At 42.9% G+C, this 18,320-nt stretch overlaps 1 protein-coding gene across 1 annotated transcript in view; it reads left to right on the forward strand.

Annotated features, from left to right (window-relative positions):
- Positions 1-18,320, forward strand: part of BCKDHB (branched chain keto acid dehydrogenase E1 subunit beta) — a 221,657-nt gene that overhangs the window by 9,912 nt on the left and 193,425 nt on the right. Inside the window, exons 2-3 of the mRNA XM_059399214.1 lie at positions 1,392-1,469; positions 3,189-3,257. Of these exons, the coding sequence (XP_059255197.1) occupies positions 1,392-1,469; positions 3,189-3,257 (147 nt within the window). The remainder of the gene's footprint in view (positions 1-1,391; positions 1,470-3,188; positions 3,258-18,320) is intronic.

The raw sequence follows: 18,320 nt of genomic DNA on the forward strand, positions 1-18,320 counted from the left end.
CCAAAAAATAAGAGTAGAAAAGGCCTTTATTTTCAGCAGAGAGGGCAGCAGGACAGATCTGAGTGAGTACTGCTAAGACCTGAACCCCAGGCATTCAGCAGTGTGGAAGGGGTCAAAAGGTTGAGTGACAGTGGGTGATGGATGATGATGGTGTCATAGGTCAGAGCCTGCTGTGGATCCAGGCTGGGCTTGGGATGAGGATGGGTCTCCAGGAAAAAGGTGAGTGGCCAGTGTGTGTCACAGCCAGAGTGTTGATGGCAGCAGCCACTGCTGTGACCCATACTGTGAATCAGGCTGTGGCTTTTGGGATGACCCCAGGCTGCCGAGGAACACAAAGGTTAGATCGGACAGTAGTCAAGGGTAATTAGGTGTTCAAGGGATTTGCTCCCAGCATGGCTGTGGGTTAAAGTGAACACTAGTGCACAGATCAGGCACTAAAGTGAAGATGGCCTTTGGGGCAGAGAAGATTGAGGCAGAAGCTTTCCTCTGCCCTCAAGACTGTTTTTGGAGAGGAGCTGATCTCAAGTTCTGGGATATGTGTGGGCTCTGGATAGCACCAAGACTGAAAACTCTAAAGTAATGTTTCTGAATTCTAACACTTGGAAGTTTATTAAATAAATTTTTATATAATTCAGGATAATACCAAGGTTGAGATGAAGGACATGGGTGAAGTCCAGAGTCTAATAGTAAATAGCTCCTACTTATTTAGCATGCACTGTGTCAGGTCCTATTCTGAGTGTTTTCCGTGTATTATTTCATTTCACCGTCCTATCAGTTGAGTAAGGGAGCCAGAAGTTGGCTTTCAGAGATTCTAGCAAGACAGTGGAAGGACCGAGACTGGTGTGTTGATGCCTGGGATTGTAGTATTCTCCAAACACCAGCAAGTTCTGAGTGCTAACATTTATCATTAGCCTTCCTCCCTCATCGTTCTATGGTCCATGACCATTTGCTGTTACCGGCATATTTGACGTGTGCCTCTGGTCATTGTGCACTTTCTATGAGGATAGCCTTCACCCCTGCCCAGTGTCTTTCCAGACCACTTCACTCTGGCTGGTTCTTTTTTCCAACTTCCCATCACTTTAATTTATTATCTATACACATTTGGTGACTTGATTAAATTCCTTTTTCCTTTTTTATACTTGTTTTTTCATTGTTTAGTAAGTGTAAATTTTGCTTCATCATCAAGTGCAGAACTCTATATTGCTTTTGTATTTTCTGCATAACCAGCCTCTTTGTGACTCATCCAGTAAATTCACATAGGATATTCTATACTTTCTGTTCTTTGATTTTAATCATGTTGTAACCAACTGTTAAGAAACTGGCTATTTTTTATACATCTTACGATATAGGAAATGTTACTTAAAATTTTTTCTTTTTTTAAATTTTCACAGGGCAAACTCAGAAAATGAATCTTTTCCAGGCGATAACAAGTGCCTTGGATAACTCATTGGCTAAAGATCCTACTGCAGGTAAACTTCCTTTGTGTGTGAGTGTGGTAGCTGTGTTAATTCAGATTGAAAATTTGCTGGAAATACTGCATCTGAAGCTCAATGGTTAACATAGGTCTGCCTGAAATTTTTTAAATGATCTGGTCAAATGATTAAAGTAAAATAATCAGATTATGGTATTAACACATTTTTAAAAATCAGTTCATTATGAATTAGTTCTCATGTATATCTGACATAATCAAGTCAACTTTTGCCCATAGTATTTGTGGTCCTGATATTATATTAATATTTTCTGAATTGATACCTAATACGTACTTCTGTTTCTCCAGCATATAGGAAAAAAACAGGAAGTACCCCTTGATTCAGATTTATGAATTTGTTTATGAAATGAAGATTTGGTTCCACGCTTTCCTTTGAGATAGTCATCCCACTTACAAGATTTTTTTGAAATAATTTTAGTATTTGTAAATAACTTTATCTTATTAAATTTAATTATTGGTATAAAAACAGTTGTTTTGCTATATGTTTCCTCAATTTGGTTGGCTTTTCTTCACATATACGTGTGTGTGTGTGTGTGTGCGTGCGCACGTGCGCTAGTATGTATGAATATATATACTTTTATATATTAGTATACAATATATACTATAGCCTATATATAAATATATATATCTAGTATGCCTTGGGCTTCCACTTGAGAATCCTTAGTTTTGTTTTGTTTTTTTTTTTAAAGATTATTTATTTATTTGACAGACAGAGATCACAAGTAGGCAGAGAAGCAGGCAGAGAGAGAGGAGGAAGCAGGATCCGTGCTGAGCAGAGAGCCTGATGCGGGGCTCGACCCCAGGACCCTGAGACCATGACCTGAGCCAAAGGCAGAGGCTTAACCCACTGAGCCACCCAGGCGCCCGAGAATCCCTAGTTTTAAGATCAAGTGAACAAGGGGTTAATTTGTTAGGAGGAAGTGAGCTCTATACTATTGGATGATGAGATCTTGCTTTGTTTGAATGTCATCTGAGAATGATTGATCTTGAAGAGTAAAGAAGGGTGAATTTCCTAAGGTCCATGAAGCTGGTTAGGTGTTAATAAATTCAGCTATGTGAACACCCATTTTTATTGTCCTTGGCCTTGCTCACTACCTGCCGCCATACTTGCCTCCTTTCACACCATTTACGTCCTTTTCCTACTTGTGACTGTTCTCTCAGCTTGGAATGCTTTCCCTTCAGCCCTTCAGATTGTTGCCTTGCATTGTAGACCATGTTTGAACGAGAGCCACTGGCAGGGGACTTGAGCTTGGAGTGTGAGTCAGTTCAGCCGCTTGCTGTCCTACTGGTTAAGTTACTTTACTACTGCTCTGGGTGAAACAAGATGACATTCTAGATAAGTGCTTCTTCATCAGTTGGGGCGATTTTAATCTCCCTTCTTCCTCTTACGTTTAACAAAGTCTGGAGACACTTTTGGCTGTCACGACTCTGTGTGTGTGTGTGGGTGTGTGCAGCGGGTGACAACTGTCATCCACTGGGTAGAGGCCAGGGATGCTGCTCTATGCCTACAATGCACAGAACAGGCTGCTACAGTGAAATAATTACTCGGTCCAAACTGTCAGTAATGTTGAAGTTGAGAAACCTTGATTTAAACTTCTAATCCATTTCTGTTTTCTGACTTAAGGTGTAAACATTTTTCATTGTCAGTATCACTTAAGGGTTATTAAATAAAACATGTTTTGTAAACATTGTTTTTCAGTAATATTTGGTGAAGATGTTGCTTTTGGTGGAGTCTTTAGATGTACTGTCGGCTTGCGAGACAAATATGGTAAGTCACTGTCTTTTTATATGAATAGTATTCTTGTATAATTTTTCCTTAAATATGTTGAAGATACAAAAGATGCCTGTTCCATTGTTTGCTGGATCCTTATTGTACACATAGTTGTTGTTTTTGTTTTTATTTTTGTTGGTTTGTTTTCCATTTCCGTAGCCATCTACAGAATCTGTTGGCTTGGGTTTCTCTGAATGTGTTCTAATTGCAGTATCTCTCTGATCTGGTTCAGATCACACATATTAGAGATGCCAAAATCATCTTCATTAAATGTATTAGTTTATTATGTCATTCAAATCTAGGAGGCTTTGATCTCTTACTACTGCCAGCAATTTTGTTTCCTGTGTCTCTAGTTCAAGATTCTGCCCTACTGGTCTTTGCTAATAGAGTTCATCTTTTATTTCCTATATTAGGGTTCTCCAGAGATTAGAAGCACTAGGATATATTGTATCTATGTATGTGTGTGTATATGTATGTGTATTATATATGCATCTATTTCTGTTTGTCTTTATATGTATCTCCCTATTTCTATACCTGTATCTAATGCCTAAACGTATATATATATTGAGAAAGAGAGAGAGAGATTTACTTTTTTTTTTTTTTTTAAAGATTTTATTTATTTGATAGAGAGAAATCACAAGTAGACGGAGAGGCAGACAGAGAGAGAGAGGGGAAGCAGGCTCCCTGCTGAGCAGAGAGCCCGATGTGGGACTCGACCCCAGGACCCTGAGATCATGACCTGAGCCGAAGGCAGTGGCTTAACCCACTGAGCCACCCAGGTGCCCCGAGAGAGATTTACTTTTTAAGGAATTGGCTCACATAATAAGGGGGCTGGCAAGTCTGAAATCTGTAGGGCAAGCCAGCAAGCTGGAAGCCCAGGCAGGGTTTCTCTGTTGCAGTTTTCAGGCCGAATTTCTTTTTGTTGGGGAAGCCTGTCTTTTTTCCTAAGGCCTTCAAATGATTGGGTGAAGGTCATCCATATTGTGAAGGGCTATCCGCTTTACTGACAGTCTAGTGATTTAAATGTTAATCACATCTAAAGAACACATTCGCAGCAATATCCGCACCGGTATTTGATCAAGTAACTGGGTACCATCATCTAGCCAAGCTGACACATGTGATTTACCATCCCCCACTCAAAAAAAAATTTTACCATCCCATTATCCTTCCACATGTTTTACCTCAGCTGATCTGTCTTTTGCTTGGCATGGGATTGATTTTTGCCAGTTGCTTTTCCTCATTTCATTTGACTCAGACTTCAAGCAGAGTGCACTTTGGCGGATCCCAGCATCCTCCCTCCTGACTTGCTGTGTGAGGAATATATTTCAACTCCTTACTGTTAGGGATGACCTTGAGGTGATTTGACTTTTTGTTTCTTCCCTCAGTCTTACCTCAAATGGGAGTCAGCCAAGTGGTTAAGGTCAGGGGGAGGAGTTGACGTCTCCCTTTCTTTTTACCTTTGTCACTGTTCTCTAAAGCTCATGGGTGCAGTCGGCAGGGAGAGTCTTTCTGATTTTTTCCCCTAACTGTTGTTCCTTCTTTTCCTACTGTTCTCTGAGCTTCTGTTATACTTGAATCTAAGACATCATGGCATGTTCCACCTTACTTACCGAGAGGGTCTCTTCTCTTTATAGCAGATGGATTTTCTGAGAGCTGTCCCTCTGCTTTCTCCTATTTCTAACAGCTTTTCAGAGATTGAGGTACCTCAATCTCAACTATCTCACACTGTCTCAGTTCCAGCTAATTTGGATGCCTACAAACTTTAGCTCTTTAAAAAAAAAATTAAAAGCCTTTGCACCTTTTATTTCAAAAGCAATGCATATGCATTAAAGAAAATTTAGAAAATATAGAAAAGGAGAAACATAAAATTGTCCATACTTCTGGAGATAACCAGAGAAAACCAAGGTACCACTCTTGGTTTACATACTTCTAGACCATATTTGAATATATCTGAGTATGTTCGCATATATTAAATAATGTTTAAAACATAGAATTAGGGGTGCCTGGGTAGTTGTTAAGCATCTGCCTTCGGCTCAGGTCATGGGCTCAGGGTCCTGGGATCAAGCCCTGCATTGGGCCACCTGCTCAGTGGGAAGCCTGCTTCTCCCTCTTCCACTCCCCCTGCTCGTGTTCCCTCTCTCAATGCCTCTCTCTCTGTCAAATAAATAAATAAAATATTAAAAAACAAGCAAATATAGAATTATACTTTTGTTTTCTTCTTAGGGTTTTCAGCTCTGCTTATGTTGCCCTCCTGTTCTTGCCTGTTGTCTCCTTTATTGCCATTGGCACCCTCTGCATATTCATCATAGTTGTTTTAAATCCCTGGTCTGGTAATTGCAGTCTCTGCCCTGTCTGGTTCTGATGCTTGCTCTGGCTCTTCAAATTGTGATATTGCCTTTTAGTATGCCCTGTAATTTTCTCTCACTAGCTGGACATGATGCACTGGGTGAAAGGAACTGCTGTAAATAGGTCTTCAGGGATGTGTGGTGAGGTGTATGGGAAAGGGATATATTCTGTAACCCTGTTTAGGTCTCGGTCCTTTATTGAGCCTCTGCCTCTGGACTGTGAACTTCACAGGTGTGTTTTCCTCTCTCTCAGGTGGGACAGGAGGCCTGGAGCTGACTGGAGTTGGACATATTCCTTCCCCCAGGTCAATTACAGTCTGACAATAAATACCCAGCAGATTAGGCTCTGGTTATCTGGTTTCCCTTGAAGTCAGGCCTTTTTAAGAAGGGAGTGCTCTGGTGTATTTCAAAATGGTTCCTTGTGCACTTTCCCAGCTGGAAGCAAGAGGGCATTTTTCTCACGTGTTTATCATAGGAACCTGGTGGAGCTCCTAGAGGTAAGCCTCACAAAACTGGGGAGGCCTTCTTAGGTTGGACTGGATTCCCTGGAGTTTTTAACTCTCAGGCTTGTCCACACTGAGCCTCCAGCCATTCCTCATTCACCGTTCAAGTTTTCCTACTCTGGCCCTGGCTCTGGCAGTCATTTTTACTCTTCAGCCTCTGCTCTGCTAAGTCAAGATTGCCTGTCTTCCTCCGTCTCTCTGTCTCCTCAGCCTCCAGGAAGACAGCGGTTTGCTGTGTGTCCTCTCCTCTCTCTTGGGTCCAGGAAGAGTTGTTGATTTTTCAGTCTGTTCAGCTTTTGACTTGGACAGAGTGGCTACTTCCAAGCGCCTCACACGTGGAAGTGGAAAGCAGAGGTTGAACTTAGTCTTGTCTGCATCTGGTGTAGCTGCGCGGCTGAGCAGTTTCTAGCCTTCACTCTTCTGTCCTGCTGGCCCGGTGTGGTAGTGAGCTGAGTGCTTGTTGAGGCCGGGGAGGCTTCTGTTGCCTGCCCAGGGTCTCTTCCTCCCCTCTTGCTGCCCAGCTTCTCCCCTGTGGTGCTCTTGTGATCGCACCCTCTCTGCCTGGGGCATTTCATCCCCATCCCCTGCTGCTTACACTCCAGTGACTTGTGAATTGCTAAATCCAGTGTAGACCACCGGCTTGAGCTTCACATCTGTGTCTTTGTGTTTCCATGGCTCATCGTCACCTCCTGTCACTTCACACGCACTGTTTCCAACACACTCACTGTTTCCAAACTCCAATTTTCAAATTCCGTGGAGTGCATTATCTCAGCCCAGAAAACCCACAGAGCCTACTGTGAATATGCCACTAGTGGTAGTGAATTTGCCACTACCCGTTTGGTTACCTGAGCCAGAAACTGGGGGGATCCGAGTCTCTTCCTCTTTTCTTGTTCTTCAGCCCCGGTCAAGTCCTACAAGTTCATCTTCTCAGTTTCTTCCTAAAGTGGCCTCTTTGCCTGCAGACCCTTATCTTCTTTGCTTGGACAGTTTCATGGCTCTTCTTAGCAATCTCCCTGCCTCCTGTCCCCACCTGGCCGCCAATGGGATCGTTCTAAAAGGCACATTGCTTGGCAGGATATAGAAAAGACTCTGAGAGCTGCCCTCTCCCTACCTACCTGACCTCATTCAATGTATTCTTTACCAATGTTGAACTGGTAGATGTTTTCCCTAAGCCTCCGCTTTTTTCCCTCAATCTCTCGTCCTTTGCACACACCATTTAACTCTCTTTCTCATCTGATTTCCCCGTAAGCTCCACTTTTGCCTTCAGAAGCTTCCTCTATAAAGCTCTTCCTGACCCCCCCAAGCAGACCCAGGCCGTAGTTTTCCCTGCTCAGATTTTATACCTTTGACATAGTGCAGGTTGCCTTGTAATTGTCTCCCCACCAGATCTCTGCACCGGACAGCTTCTGGAAGGCAATAGATGTTTAAGTTATCTGTGCACCCTGGGCTCCTAATAGAGTGTCTGGCAGTACTTATGAAGTGGATGTTGTTGAGTGAACTTACCCTTCACTCTCTCACCAAGACAATGGCCTACTGCCTCAAAAAGGGGATTTCCTTATTTCCCTTTCATGATGTTTCGTTGGTCTGATTTTTTTTTAAAGACTTTATTTATTTATTTGATGGTGGAGAGAGAGAGAGGAGAGTACAAGCAGAGGGAGTGGCAGGCAGAAGGAGAAGCAGACTCCCCACTGAGCAGGGAGCCCAATGTGGGGCTCGATTCCAGGACCCTGGGATCATGACCTGAGCCAAAGGAGGACAGTAACTGAGATGCCCCTGATTTTTTTTTTTTAAAACAGCAAGAAACTCTCACTTGAAAAAAGTCCTCTGTTAGAAAAAGGAGGCACCTGCAGTTAAGGTCTCTATGACAGGGGGCTGAGCTAATTAAAGGCTAATTTTAGCTTTATTATCAGCTGCTGTGATTTTTTTTTTTTTTTTTTTTTTTTACAAGTGCTTTAGGACTACAAAGTTTTGAATAATTCCAGGTTGGTCAGTATGAACAGTTAAATCAATTCTAATGAGACGGAGTGAGCTTCAGTCTTTAGGACTGAGGAATAAAGGAAGTGGTGAAGAGACATCTATTCAAATAGAACTTTTTCCATATTTAAAAAAATAGCTTGTGGCTTAAAAATAGTTCTCTGCCCTTTTGAGTGCAGGCCAGGGATGTTTAGCTGTACAGAAACCTGTCCTGTATTTTTTTTTTTGAAGTTAAAAGCACTTGTATTTGAAAGATTATATTGATCTAGTTGAACACATGGCATGAAATGACACAGCAGAGAGCATCCTGCAAGGAATTGATACGCTTTCTGTGGAAGAGCCTCGTGTTGAGAGAGACTGGGGCACAGTCAGTAGGTGGCAGCCTACGCTTCGAAATGAGGCTCTCCTTGCCGGCGGTACCAACACTCTGCAAAGGCCGAGAAGCCATTTGAATCCCATCAGAAGGGAGAATTTGAAGAATTGCTGGTTACTGACCTAATGTTGTGATGCTGAATACTACTTGATATTTAAAAGAAGGAACTGTGTAATTAGGGACCACGCTATTAAAGAAAGAAGATAGAGGGGCGCCTGGGTGGCTCAGTGGGTTAAGCCTCTGCCTTCGGCTCAGGTCATGGTATCAGGGTCCTGGGATCAATCTCCACATTGGGATCTCTGCTCTGCAGGGAGCCTGCCCACCGCGCCTCCCCCCACCCTGCCCTGCCTGCCTCTCTTCCTACTTGTGATCTCTCTCTGTGTCAAATAAATAAAATCTTAAAAAAAAAAAAAAAAAAAAAAAAGATAGAGCTCTTTTGTATTCTGGATAAGCCAGATGAGTGAGAGTGAGTGTAGCTCCATAAACCACTGTTCTCCTTCCTTGTCTTTTGATGGCACAAAATAGTAAGGGTGGTTTGAAAACTGAAAATAGATGGTCTAACCTCACTGATACATGCACTCCAAATACCAGCTTTAGCCTTTTTAAGCAAGGGCTCCCTTGCCCTGGAGCAACAGGTGAAACTAGGTATGTCCTAGGGAACCTGTGGGTAGGAGCGGGCAATTCAGATAGTAGTTGATTTTTTTTTTAGGGTATGTGATTTAATGTTGAATACCACACATTCTTTCATTTATATAATGAGACCGATTCCACCATTCCTTTGGAAACTGTCCTCATTATTGTCCTTCTCAATGTGTTGTCTGGGTGTGTTTCAGTCACGTAAGATTTTATATCAGGTTAAGTGTATTTTTTTTTTTTAAGATTTATCCATTCATTTGAGAGAGAGACAGAGAGAGGGAGAGAGAGAGAGAAAGACATAGTGAGTGAGTAAGTGAGTGAGTGTGGGGAGGGGCAGAGAGAGAGAGAGAATCCCCAGCAGACTCTTTGCTAAGCTTGGAACCTGACACGGGCTTGATCCCACGATCCTGAGATCATGACTTGAGGCAAAACCAAGAGTCGGTTCCCTAACCCACTGAGCCACCCAGGCGCCCCTCAACATATGTTTTTGTTTCATGCTCTTCTGTACTGATGTGGACACTGCTGGGCTGTGGTTCATAAGACTCTATTTTGGTCCACTTATTGGAAGAAACTTAGGTGAGAAGGAATAGCAGAGGACTTGCTGAATTAGTCTATGGGCCCAAGCATCTGCCTTTTCATGGGATTTGATATTTTTCCATTACTGTGTTCATTCCTCTATACCACAACTGCAGCCTGTCCTAGCAGCTTGGGAAAACAAATATAACCGCTTATTTGTTTTCTTATGTAAACATCATCAAAATTGTTTAACCAGGCACTTTAACACACTGGCTTCAGGAAGGAAAACTAGGGCGGGCGTGTGGAGAAGACATGTTCTCCTCTGTCATATGCTGCTATTTGGGACTTGGTTTTTGGCTTCCGTGGCCTCATCAGTTAAGGAAAGGACTAGATGTTCCTCACGGGCATGTACTTTGGTATTCTTTGTGCTTGTGTCTCTTTTCAAAAAGAGGAGCACATTTGTTTCACATTTCAGTTTCTTTTGCAAGTAGAGGTTTTATGAATATAACAATTGTTCTGTCATTTTAGAATCAGTGGCATGTGGGGCCCTTAACTTTCTCTTAAGACCTTCCTTCTCCAGAGGCTTCTGGGTGGCTCAGTCAATTAAGCGTCTGCCTTAGGCTCAGGTCCTGGGATTGAGCCCTGCATTGGGCTCCTTGCTTGGTGGAGAGCCTGCTTCTCCCCTGTCTGCTGTTCCCCCTGCTTGTGCTCTCTCACTCTCTCTTACAAATATATAAATAAAATATTGAAAAAAAAGGGCATTCTTTCTGCAGTATAAGTTTTAAATTTGGGGGATGCAGGCAAAATCTTTTGACAAGTCTACTCTACTTTAATGTGAATTTTGAAATTAAGCTCTTCAACAGAAAAAAATGGCCTGCCTCTAGGAAGGGGTTACTTGGGTGGTCATCATCCTCTTGGTTGTAGGGTCAGGAATGTCAGTCTGTGAATGGGGGTCTGGCTTCTAGGCAGTTAATTTCACTGAAGGAAAAGCTTGGTAAATGGCAGTTCTTGAGGGAAATGGAGTACGTGATTTATTTTCCCCACAAAGTATACACATGTATGACTTCTCAGCACCTTTAATAGCAGGTCTAGGTTGTAAGATGTTTAACTGTTCTGTGAATTTGGAGTAAAAACAGGTGTTAAAATAGTGTAAACTTTTTTTCTAATGTGCTTATTAAAAAATATTTTTAAAGGATTGTTAGTAGCTTTAAGTGTTTCTTTAAATTGTGCCAGTATTACAAGGCCCTTTGTTTTCTAAGACTACGCATGTGGTAGAACTAGATGAGAAGAAGGGTATATTAAATGTGTTCTTTATCTCTTTTATCCAGTTGAAGTACCCTAGAAAATGGGACTCAAATATTGTTGAGATATACTTCATTTACATTTGTTTCCCTCCTACATGCTTCGATGTTCTTTTATGACTTTTAATTCCTGAAAGAGTTGGAGTCTTCTAAAATTAGAATTGGTATAGATGGTCCCTGTATTTTAATTTCTCTAAAAATTAAAATGTATAATCTTCACAGTTGGCATGTTGACCAGTGTCTCAAAAAATAACATTTAAGAAAATAAGATTTAATGTATTTTGTAGGAGATGAGAGCTAGAGCGAGATTGAGGCTATATCTAGTCCAGTGATTTATCGACGGGGGGGTGATTTCTCACTCCTGGAGGCAGGAGTCCAGAGGCGTTTCTGATGATCACAGCTGGGGGTTGCCACTGGCATGTAATGGGTAGAGGTCAGGGCAATGGATAACTGTCTTACTGTGCACAGGGACAGCCCTCTTTCACTAGAGAATTCTCTGGCCCAAAATGTCAGTAGTGCTAAGGTTGAGAACCCCTGATCCAGTCTTCCATATAATCTAGAAACTGAAGTTCTGAGAGGTTCTAGATGTTACCAAGTTATCCAGCGGTAAGCAGGTAAGCCAGACCCCGAGCTCAACCTTCCTAAAGACCAGTGCTGAGCTTTCTGCACTATGTTGTTTTCCCTTCTTCCTTATAAATGAACAACTACTACGAAGCATGAAAAATAGAATATAGGGGCGCTTGGGTAGCTCAGTGGCTTAAGCATCTGCCTTCGGCTCAGGTTATGATTTCAGGGTCCTGGGATCAAACCCCAAATTGGGCTCTTTGCTCAGTGGGGAGCCTGCTCCCCCCCTCCCCCCGCCTCTCTGCCTACCTGTGATCTCTGTCAAAAAAATAAATAAAATCTTTAAAAAAAAATAGAATATGCAAGGAATTTTAGTAAACAGAGCTTAAGGGCTTTGATTATTCATGGAGTAGGAATAACCCATCAGTAACCCATATCAAAAGTTCTTAAAAATTCTTTTTGTGATTCTTTTGTGAGCATGTTTTTCTGATTAGTGTATTAAGTTATTCTGGGTGGCAGCTGCTGCCTTGACTGTTTTTTATTTTTCTTTAGTTGGTTAAACAATAAATGTTAAAGCTGCCAACAGGTGTTCTCTGACATTTTGAGGATCATGGTGTAAAGCCCTTAAGCCAGTGTTTCCCAATCTTATTTGACAATGGCAGGCTTTTAAAATGATCAAATATGAGCACCAACGGGGCTTAGGAGATAGGGTTGGACTAAAATACTAGACCAGGAAAAATGGGGTTAAAGGGTCATTATTGTCAGACTTCTAAAATTCAGTCCTACAGTTTTTTAAAACATCACAGTTAAGAATTAGAAAAATGAAACTATATTGAGAGCACTTTAAAGGGAGTAAAAGATCTTTCATTTTATGCTTTCGCTATCCAGTAAAACCAAAGTCCTGTATCCTTATTGTTAGGAATGATGTTGCTAAGTTAGTTTCCTAAACCAGGTGCCAAGTCTTACATATATCCTCCCCCAGACTGGTACTTCTAACAGCGGGAAGAACACACACTTCAGTATTTAATATTTATTGGATTTGGATGCACTTGATATTTTTAATTGTTATATTTTGGACAGCTCGCTTTCTAATTTTTATGTATTGAAGCCAGTGACTTTTTTCCCTAACTTTTCATACATGCAGAATTGCTGCTTATTTGACTCAAATGTAATTTTTGAATTATGAGGCTTTTCTTTTCAGATCCCAGAAATTCTCAGGGACGGAAGGGGATCAGCAGTCCCCAAATTTTCATACATAGTTCCGATTGCCTTGTATCTGGGAATCCCTGGCTTCTCCCATCCTATTTCGTTCATCTTGAGGAAACCGATCCCAGAGCCTATTACATGACACCCGAGAATGCTTTTCCGTCTCTGAAGTAGCGCGTCTGATGGTCCTGGCAGTGACGTGGCAGCTGCACGTTGACTCATGGCGCTCAGATGTTGAACTGTTACTGTCACTTAACTGAGGTCCCTTACCTGTCTCAAAAGGTTTGAATCTAAGCATGTGGGTTATTTACATAGATATACAATCTTTACTTCAGTTCTAACTTGGAATTCCGCTGTTTAGCGACTCCAGTGTGGTTAGAAATTCACATAACCATGAAATTCACCAGGAAAAATGATTTTCCAGTCAAATCGGGAGTAGCCAGTCCAAATAGCCCCGCACGGAGGACAGTGTTCATGTCATCCGGCAGGTATTCGTTGACCGGAGCCTTCTATGTAAAGTCACAGAATATTGGAGCAAGTGCTTTGTTTTCTGTTCCCGTTTGGCGTAGATGAAATTTTGTGGTTGCTTTGATTGGCAGAGGGGATAAGGGATCAGTTAGGTAAAGGTTGGCAAATGTCATGTGCTAAGGAATCACTTGGGAAGCTTGTTGGACAAAAAGTTTTCAGTTTCCCATTGAGCAGCTACACCCAAAGGCAGCTTTAGCGATGAAGTGCTTGACCTTCTCCTGTGGCGCCCTGCCATCCCTCTCCCCTCGAGGCCCTCTGGCCGCCAGCCAGAAATGGTGGCATCTAGCCAACCTTAAATTAGCCAAAAGATTCTTTTTCTGTCGTTTTGGCTCCTGGACACTCAAGCATCTTTGGTAATAAGGGATTTCTCCCACTCTCGATTTCTGGGCAGGCTGCTCATTTAACCCTCATGTTTTCCTCTTCTGGTCTCTGCCAGCCAGGAGTCCAGCAGAAACAAAGACCCTAGTTTCTAAGCCAGAAACACAAACACAGCATTACAGTCTTAATCAATCAAGATCCTGTAGATGCTCAGTTTGAGTATTTTGTTCTGGAAGAAGTGGAGGCTCCTTAGGACTCAAAAGGAAACTTTTATTTTTTATTTTTTTAAAGATTTTATTTATTTATTTGACAGAGAGAGATCACAGTAGACAGAGAGGCAGGCAGAGGGGGGGGGGAAGCAGGCTCCCTGCTGAGCAGAGAGCCCGATGCGGGACTCTATCCCAGGACCCTGAGATCATGACCTGTGCCGAAGGCAGTGGCTTAACCCACTGAGCCACCCAGGCGCCCCTCAAAAGGAAACTTTTAAGTCACTGTAGGAACATGTCAATTCTTAAAGGAAGCAAGGAACATTTAGATGGCGTAAAAACCCTTTTATATCTTTTCAAATCTAAATTGAACACTGATAGGAGAGACATTAAAGAGAGAAGTTCCGTCGCATTCTCAGCAGTTCCCTGGGTCAGTCATTTGTCCGAAGAAAGCACCTTTTTCTTTTGTCAGAGATTGTGGAGTTTCTGTCTAAGGACCAGCTAGATACTTAGTTTTTGATTATTCTGTTTTAATTCTGTGATATTAATATTTTAATTCTCTAAAATGGTTCTTTAATTATTTAATTATTCTACGTTTAATAATTAAGGTTACAACTCTGCTCACGGTGCTTACCTCTTTCTATCAAAAAGAGAAAAGTCAGGGGCGCCTGGCTGGCTCAGTCAGAGGAGCATATGACTCTTGATCTTGGGGTTAAGGGTTCGAGACCCATGTTGGGTGTAAGGTTACTAGAAATAAAAAATAAAGAAAAAACGGCGGGGGGGGTTTTGGGGGGGAGAGGGAGGGAGGGAGAGAGAAGCAAGCAGGAAGAGAGGGAGGATGAGGGATGGGGGGAGATGAAGAGAGGGAGAGAGAAGTTAGCGATTGTGGCCACAACAGTTGCACTCCTCTAACCTACCCAGTCTCTCCTGATTTCTCTCAGATACTTGTGAGCAGAATTTGAGCCAAAGAGTCTCAATAAAGCATTCTCCTTTTTCAGTTCTTGCCAAATTCTCTTCTTCTGCTCACCTGTCTAGTTCACGCTGGAGCTGCTTCAGGGGTGGGGCCGAAGGCCACTCCCTGCTCAGCTTTAGCTCCCATTACAGTTCAGGATTTCAGCAAAGTAGAATTTAGGTAAAATTCGCTCCCAGTTTTTTTAGGCTGAGTAATCCTTAGCTCTCAGCATCCATTTTCCTAAGGGAGCGGCCGCCCAGTTGCTGCACAGGGTTTCACGGTAGCTGTAGAGTGCTCTGCCGGCCCTCCCATCCTATGTCCCGTTTTCTTGCCTAGTCCTCCCCGTGCACCAAGCAATTACAGGATCCGAGAACAGACGTGGCTGTCTTTGAGAGTGGTGAGTAGACTCCTTTCCCGGCCAGTCCTGGACCTAACACGGCAGGAGTTCCTGGTGCAGTTGCATATTTTCAGGTCCCTTCTACTACTAGTTGTGTCTGTTTGTGGTCTCTAGCCGATCCTTCATTCAAAAGCAACACCTTTCCCTCTCTCTGTCAGCCAAGGGACTGGGCCACTTGTTAGCATCTGATGTACTTTCTCCCTTCCGGATCCCATGGCATCTGTTTCTTTTTTCTTGTGGGTCTCCTTTTGGGGGCATTAGTGGTTTGTCCCAGTTTGCCTTGCCTGTCCTCTTCTTGCCATCACTATGTATGTGGCCATAAGTGACCTGATGTGCATCTTCCTGAGAACCACCAAAAAAAGGCAATGAAGAGACTCCAAGAGGTGGGCGCTGTGACCTGGGGATCTGTGGCTCCTACCTTTGCTAATGTTGTGGTTTCAGGGGGACTTCAGGTGACTTTGATCTTCACAATTCCCCCAAACTATTTCCTGCACAAATAAAATCGAAGTACAAATAGCAGGCTAGCTATGCAAATGTAAGATTGACACAAGCCCTCTGGCTCTATTCTCCAGCCAGAATGCTTCCCCTCGCTTCTCCGATACATTCTAGAGCCTCTGCTGCCTGGCAACTCCACTGGTTTTCTTTGTTTGGGTCAGTTTATAGTTTCAGCAGAACTGGAAGCTTGGCTCTCCAAATAGCCCTCGGTCTGTTCAAGCCTGTGATCCGGGATTGCCAGGCCAACTGCTCACAAGTCATTAAGGATGAGGAAGGCAGTGATGGGCTGAAGGGCACACAGCAGAGAAAGGCTAGTGTTGACTCTTAACCGTTGCCACGTTGACCAAGTAACTCTGTCTTGGGCTAAGGCACTTCCTTACTATGTCCTAGCGTTACTCGGGGTGTTTGCCTGAGACCCGTTCACTATGCCTTTCAAGAGCTTATTGGAGATGCCATTCCAGGAAGGTAGATGCCTTTCGGTTGTGTGTGTACATGGGTGGGATGTCTGACTTAGGTCTCCAGACAGCAACAGCACCCTCACTTTGTGGCAGTGCTTCTCATCCTTGCTTCTGTGTTGCTGGACTGGTCGTTAAGGTCTTACCCCAGAGGTTGCAAGGTACTGCTCTGGGTGTGGCCGGGTTGGGGTTTTAAAAGGTCCTCAGGTGATTCAAATGTGCAGCCAAGCTTGAGAACTACTATTCTAGAAGGTACTAAAATTTTTAAGATGTGGGCTCTGCCTTTAGGGAAATCCTAGTATGCTTGCTGAGCCAAAGCCTAATTACCCGGTGAGTAAAATAACAGTGTAAGAATGAAATAGCAAGAGAAAACAATGTAAGGACTTCGTTTCTTTGCTTTAGGCCAGAATTTAAATGATAGAGGATAAACTAAGTGGTGCACTGAGAGTTTTTATAGAAAATGGCACTGGAGACTTCTGGAAAAAGAGAAAATTGAATATAAGCTCTCTTTTGTTCCTTCCCCAAGCCCCAGTAAAATGTTAAGGGATCTTCTTTTGCAGCAGTCAAAATCCCCAAGGATGGGGTTAGTGGGACTGGAGACCACATGAACAAAATGCTAGGAAGGTACAGGGTTTGAGAGGCTAGCCAAAACCGAATCTGGAGTGGGCAGTGTAGTGGCCAAGAACCAGTCCAGTTTCTACCAAAGAATTACCCAAGGGGCTATGGTGAGTGCTGTGAAGTGTGTAAACCTGGTGATTAACAGACCTGTACCCCTTGGGCTAATAATACATTATATGTTAATAAAAAAATAAAAAATTATATTAAAATAAGAAGAATTACCCAAGGGCTCAGGAATTGATAACACCAAGTACCTCTGGGAAGAGGGATGAAGAGAATGGTGCTCTAGAATGAGGCAAATTGGCTGAAAGTCTTTTTAAGAAGCCCTTAGTTCTCTGCCAGCAGGATCTCTATCCTGGAGGTTTACTCTCCATGGAGAGGGTAGATAGAAACCTCCTGAGAGGGAAGGGAGGCTGGGAAATGGAGTCTTTATCCTCTGTAAATCTGTGCTCAGTAAAACTCTGGGGTGCTGTTACTGTAGAAGAAAGGGAGAATGAAGAATGGGGGATAACTACCAATCAGTACCATGCTTCCATATATAGGCATTTGCTATATTAACATAATAATATTAATAATAATGATGAAGCTGATGACAGCAGCCAACTCTTAGAGTGCTTTTCACATGCCCAGCTCTGTCCTGGAAACTTTATATTAACTCATGCAATCCCACATTCCTATGGAGTTCTATTATCCCATTTGGTAGATGTAGAAACTGAGGCACAGAGAGGCAAAATAACTTCCTCAAGATTTCACAACCAGAACCAGGCCTAACCCTTCATCTTTCTGGGATGAAATCTGACACTGTGATTAAGTTTCAGAAAAGCCTGATTTCTGGTTAACATAGTTAAATGTATTGGTTTTGTGTTCTCTTTGGGAAAAAATGAGTATACTAACCTATGCTTGATAAATAGAAGGAAGTAGTGCTAGTTTTGTAAAACTGTATTATGTTTGTACAGATTCAAGTAACATTAAGATACAAATAATTGAACATTTATTGAGGTCTGTTAGCTTTTTTTAAATTTCAAATTTGGTTCACATATTTTGAATACTGTCGTAGAGGTGGCGAATGGCGTAATATAACAGGTCATTTAGAAGGTAACTCTGGCCACCTGGCGCTAGCTGTAAGGCTAAAGGCAGGGATATCGGGGCTGAGGACTGGGGAGTCCAGAGGTTCTTAAGCTTGAGCTTGCATCAGAATCACTTGGAAGGCTTGCCCAAGCGCAGATTACTAGGCCCTACCCCAGAGTTTCTGGCTCAGGAGGTCTGAGGGGGGTGTCCAAGAATTTTTACTTCTAAAGCTTTCCAGATGTTGCTGCTGCCACTGGTCCGAGCGAGGATCACAGTTTGAGAACGACTGCATCTGTCCGAGAGCTAATGAGACTCTAACATATGTCAGCGGGAGGGAAGGTGAAATCAGGAGGGGGACAATGAAGCGTCGGGGAGAACTGCTGGGACTCGCCATTCTTTGGGAGCTGGGGCAAATGGAGAAGAAAGGATCTCGGGCAGTTGGCTGGGGTTTCACATTGAATGAAAGACAGACTGAAGGGACGCCTGGGTGGCTCAGTGGGTTAAGCCGCTGCCTTCGGCTCAGGTCATGATCTCGGGGTCCTGGGATCGAGTCCCGCATCGGGCTCTCTGCTCAGCCGGGAGCCTGCTTCCCTCTCTCTCTCTCT

Source organism: Mustela nigripes, chromosome 5 (assembly GCF_022355385.1).
Source record: "Mustela nigripes isolate SB6536 chromosome 5, MUSNIG.SB6536, whole genome shotgun sequence".
NCBI lineage: Eukaryota > Metazoa > Chordata > Mammalia > Carnivora > Mustelidae > Mustela > Mustela nigripes.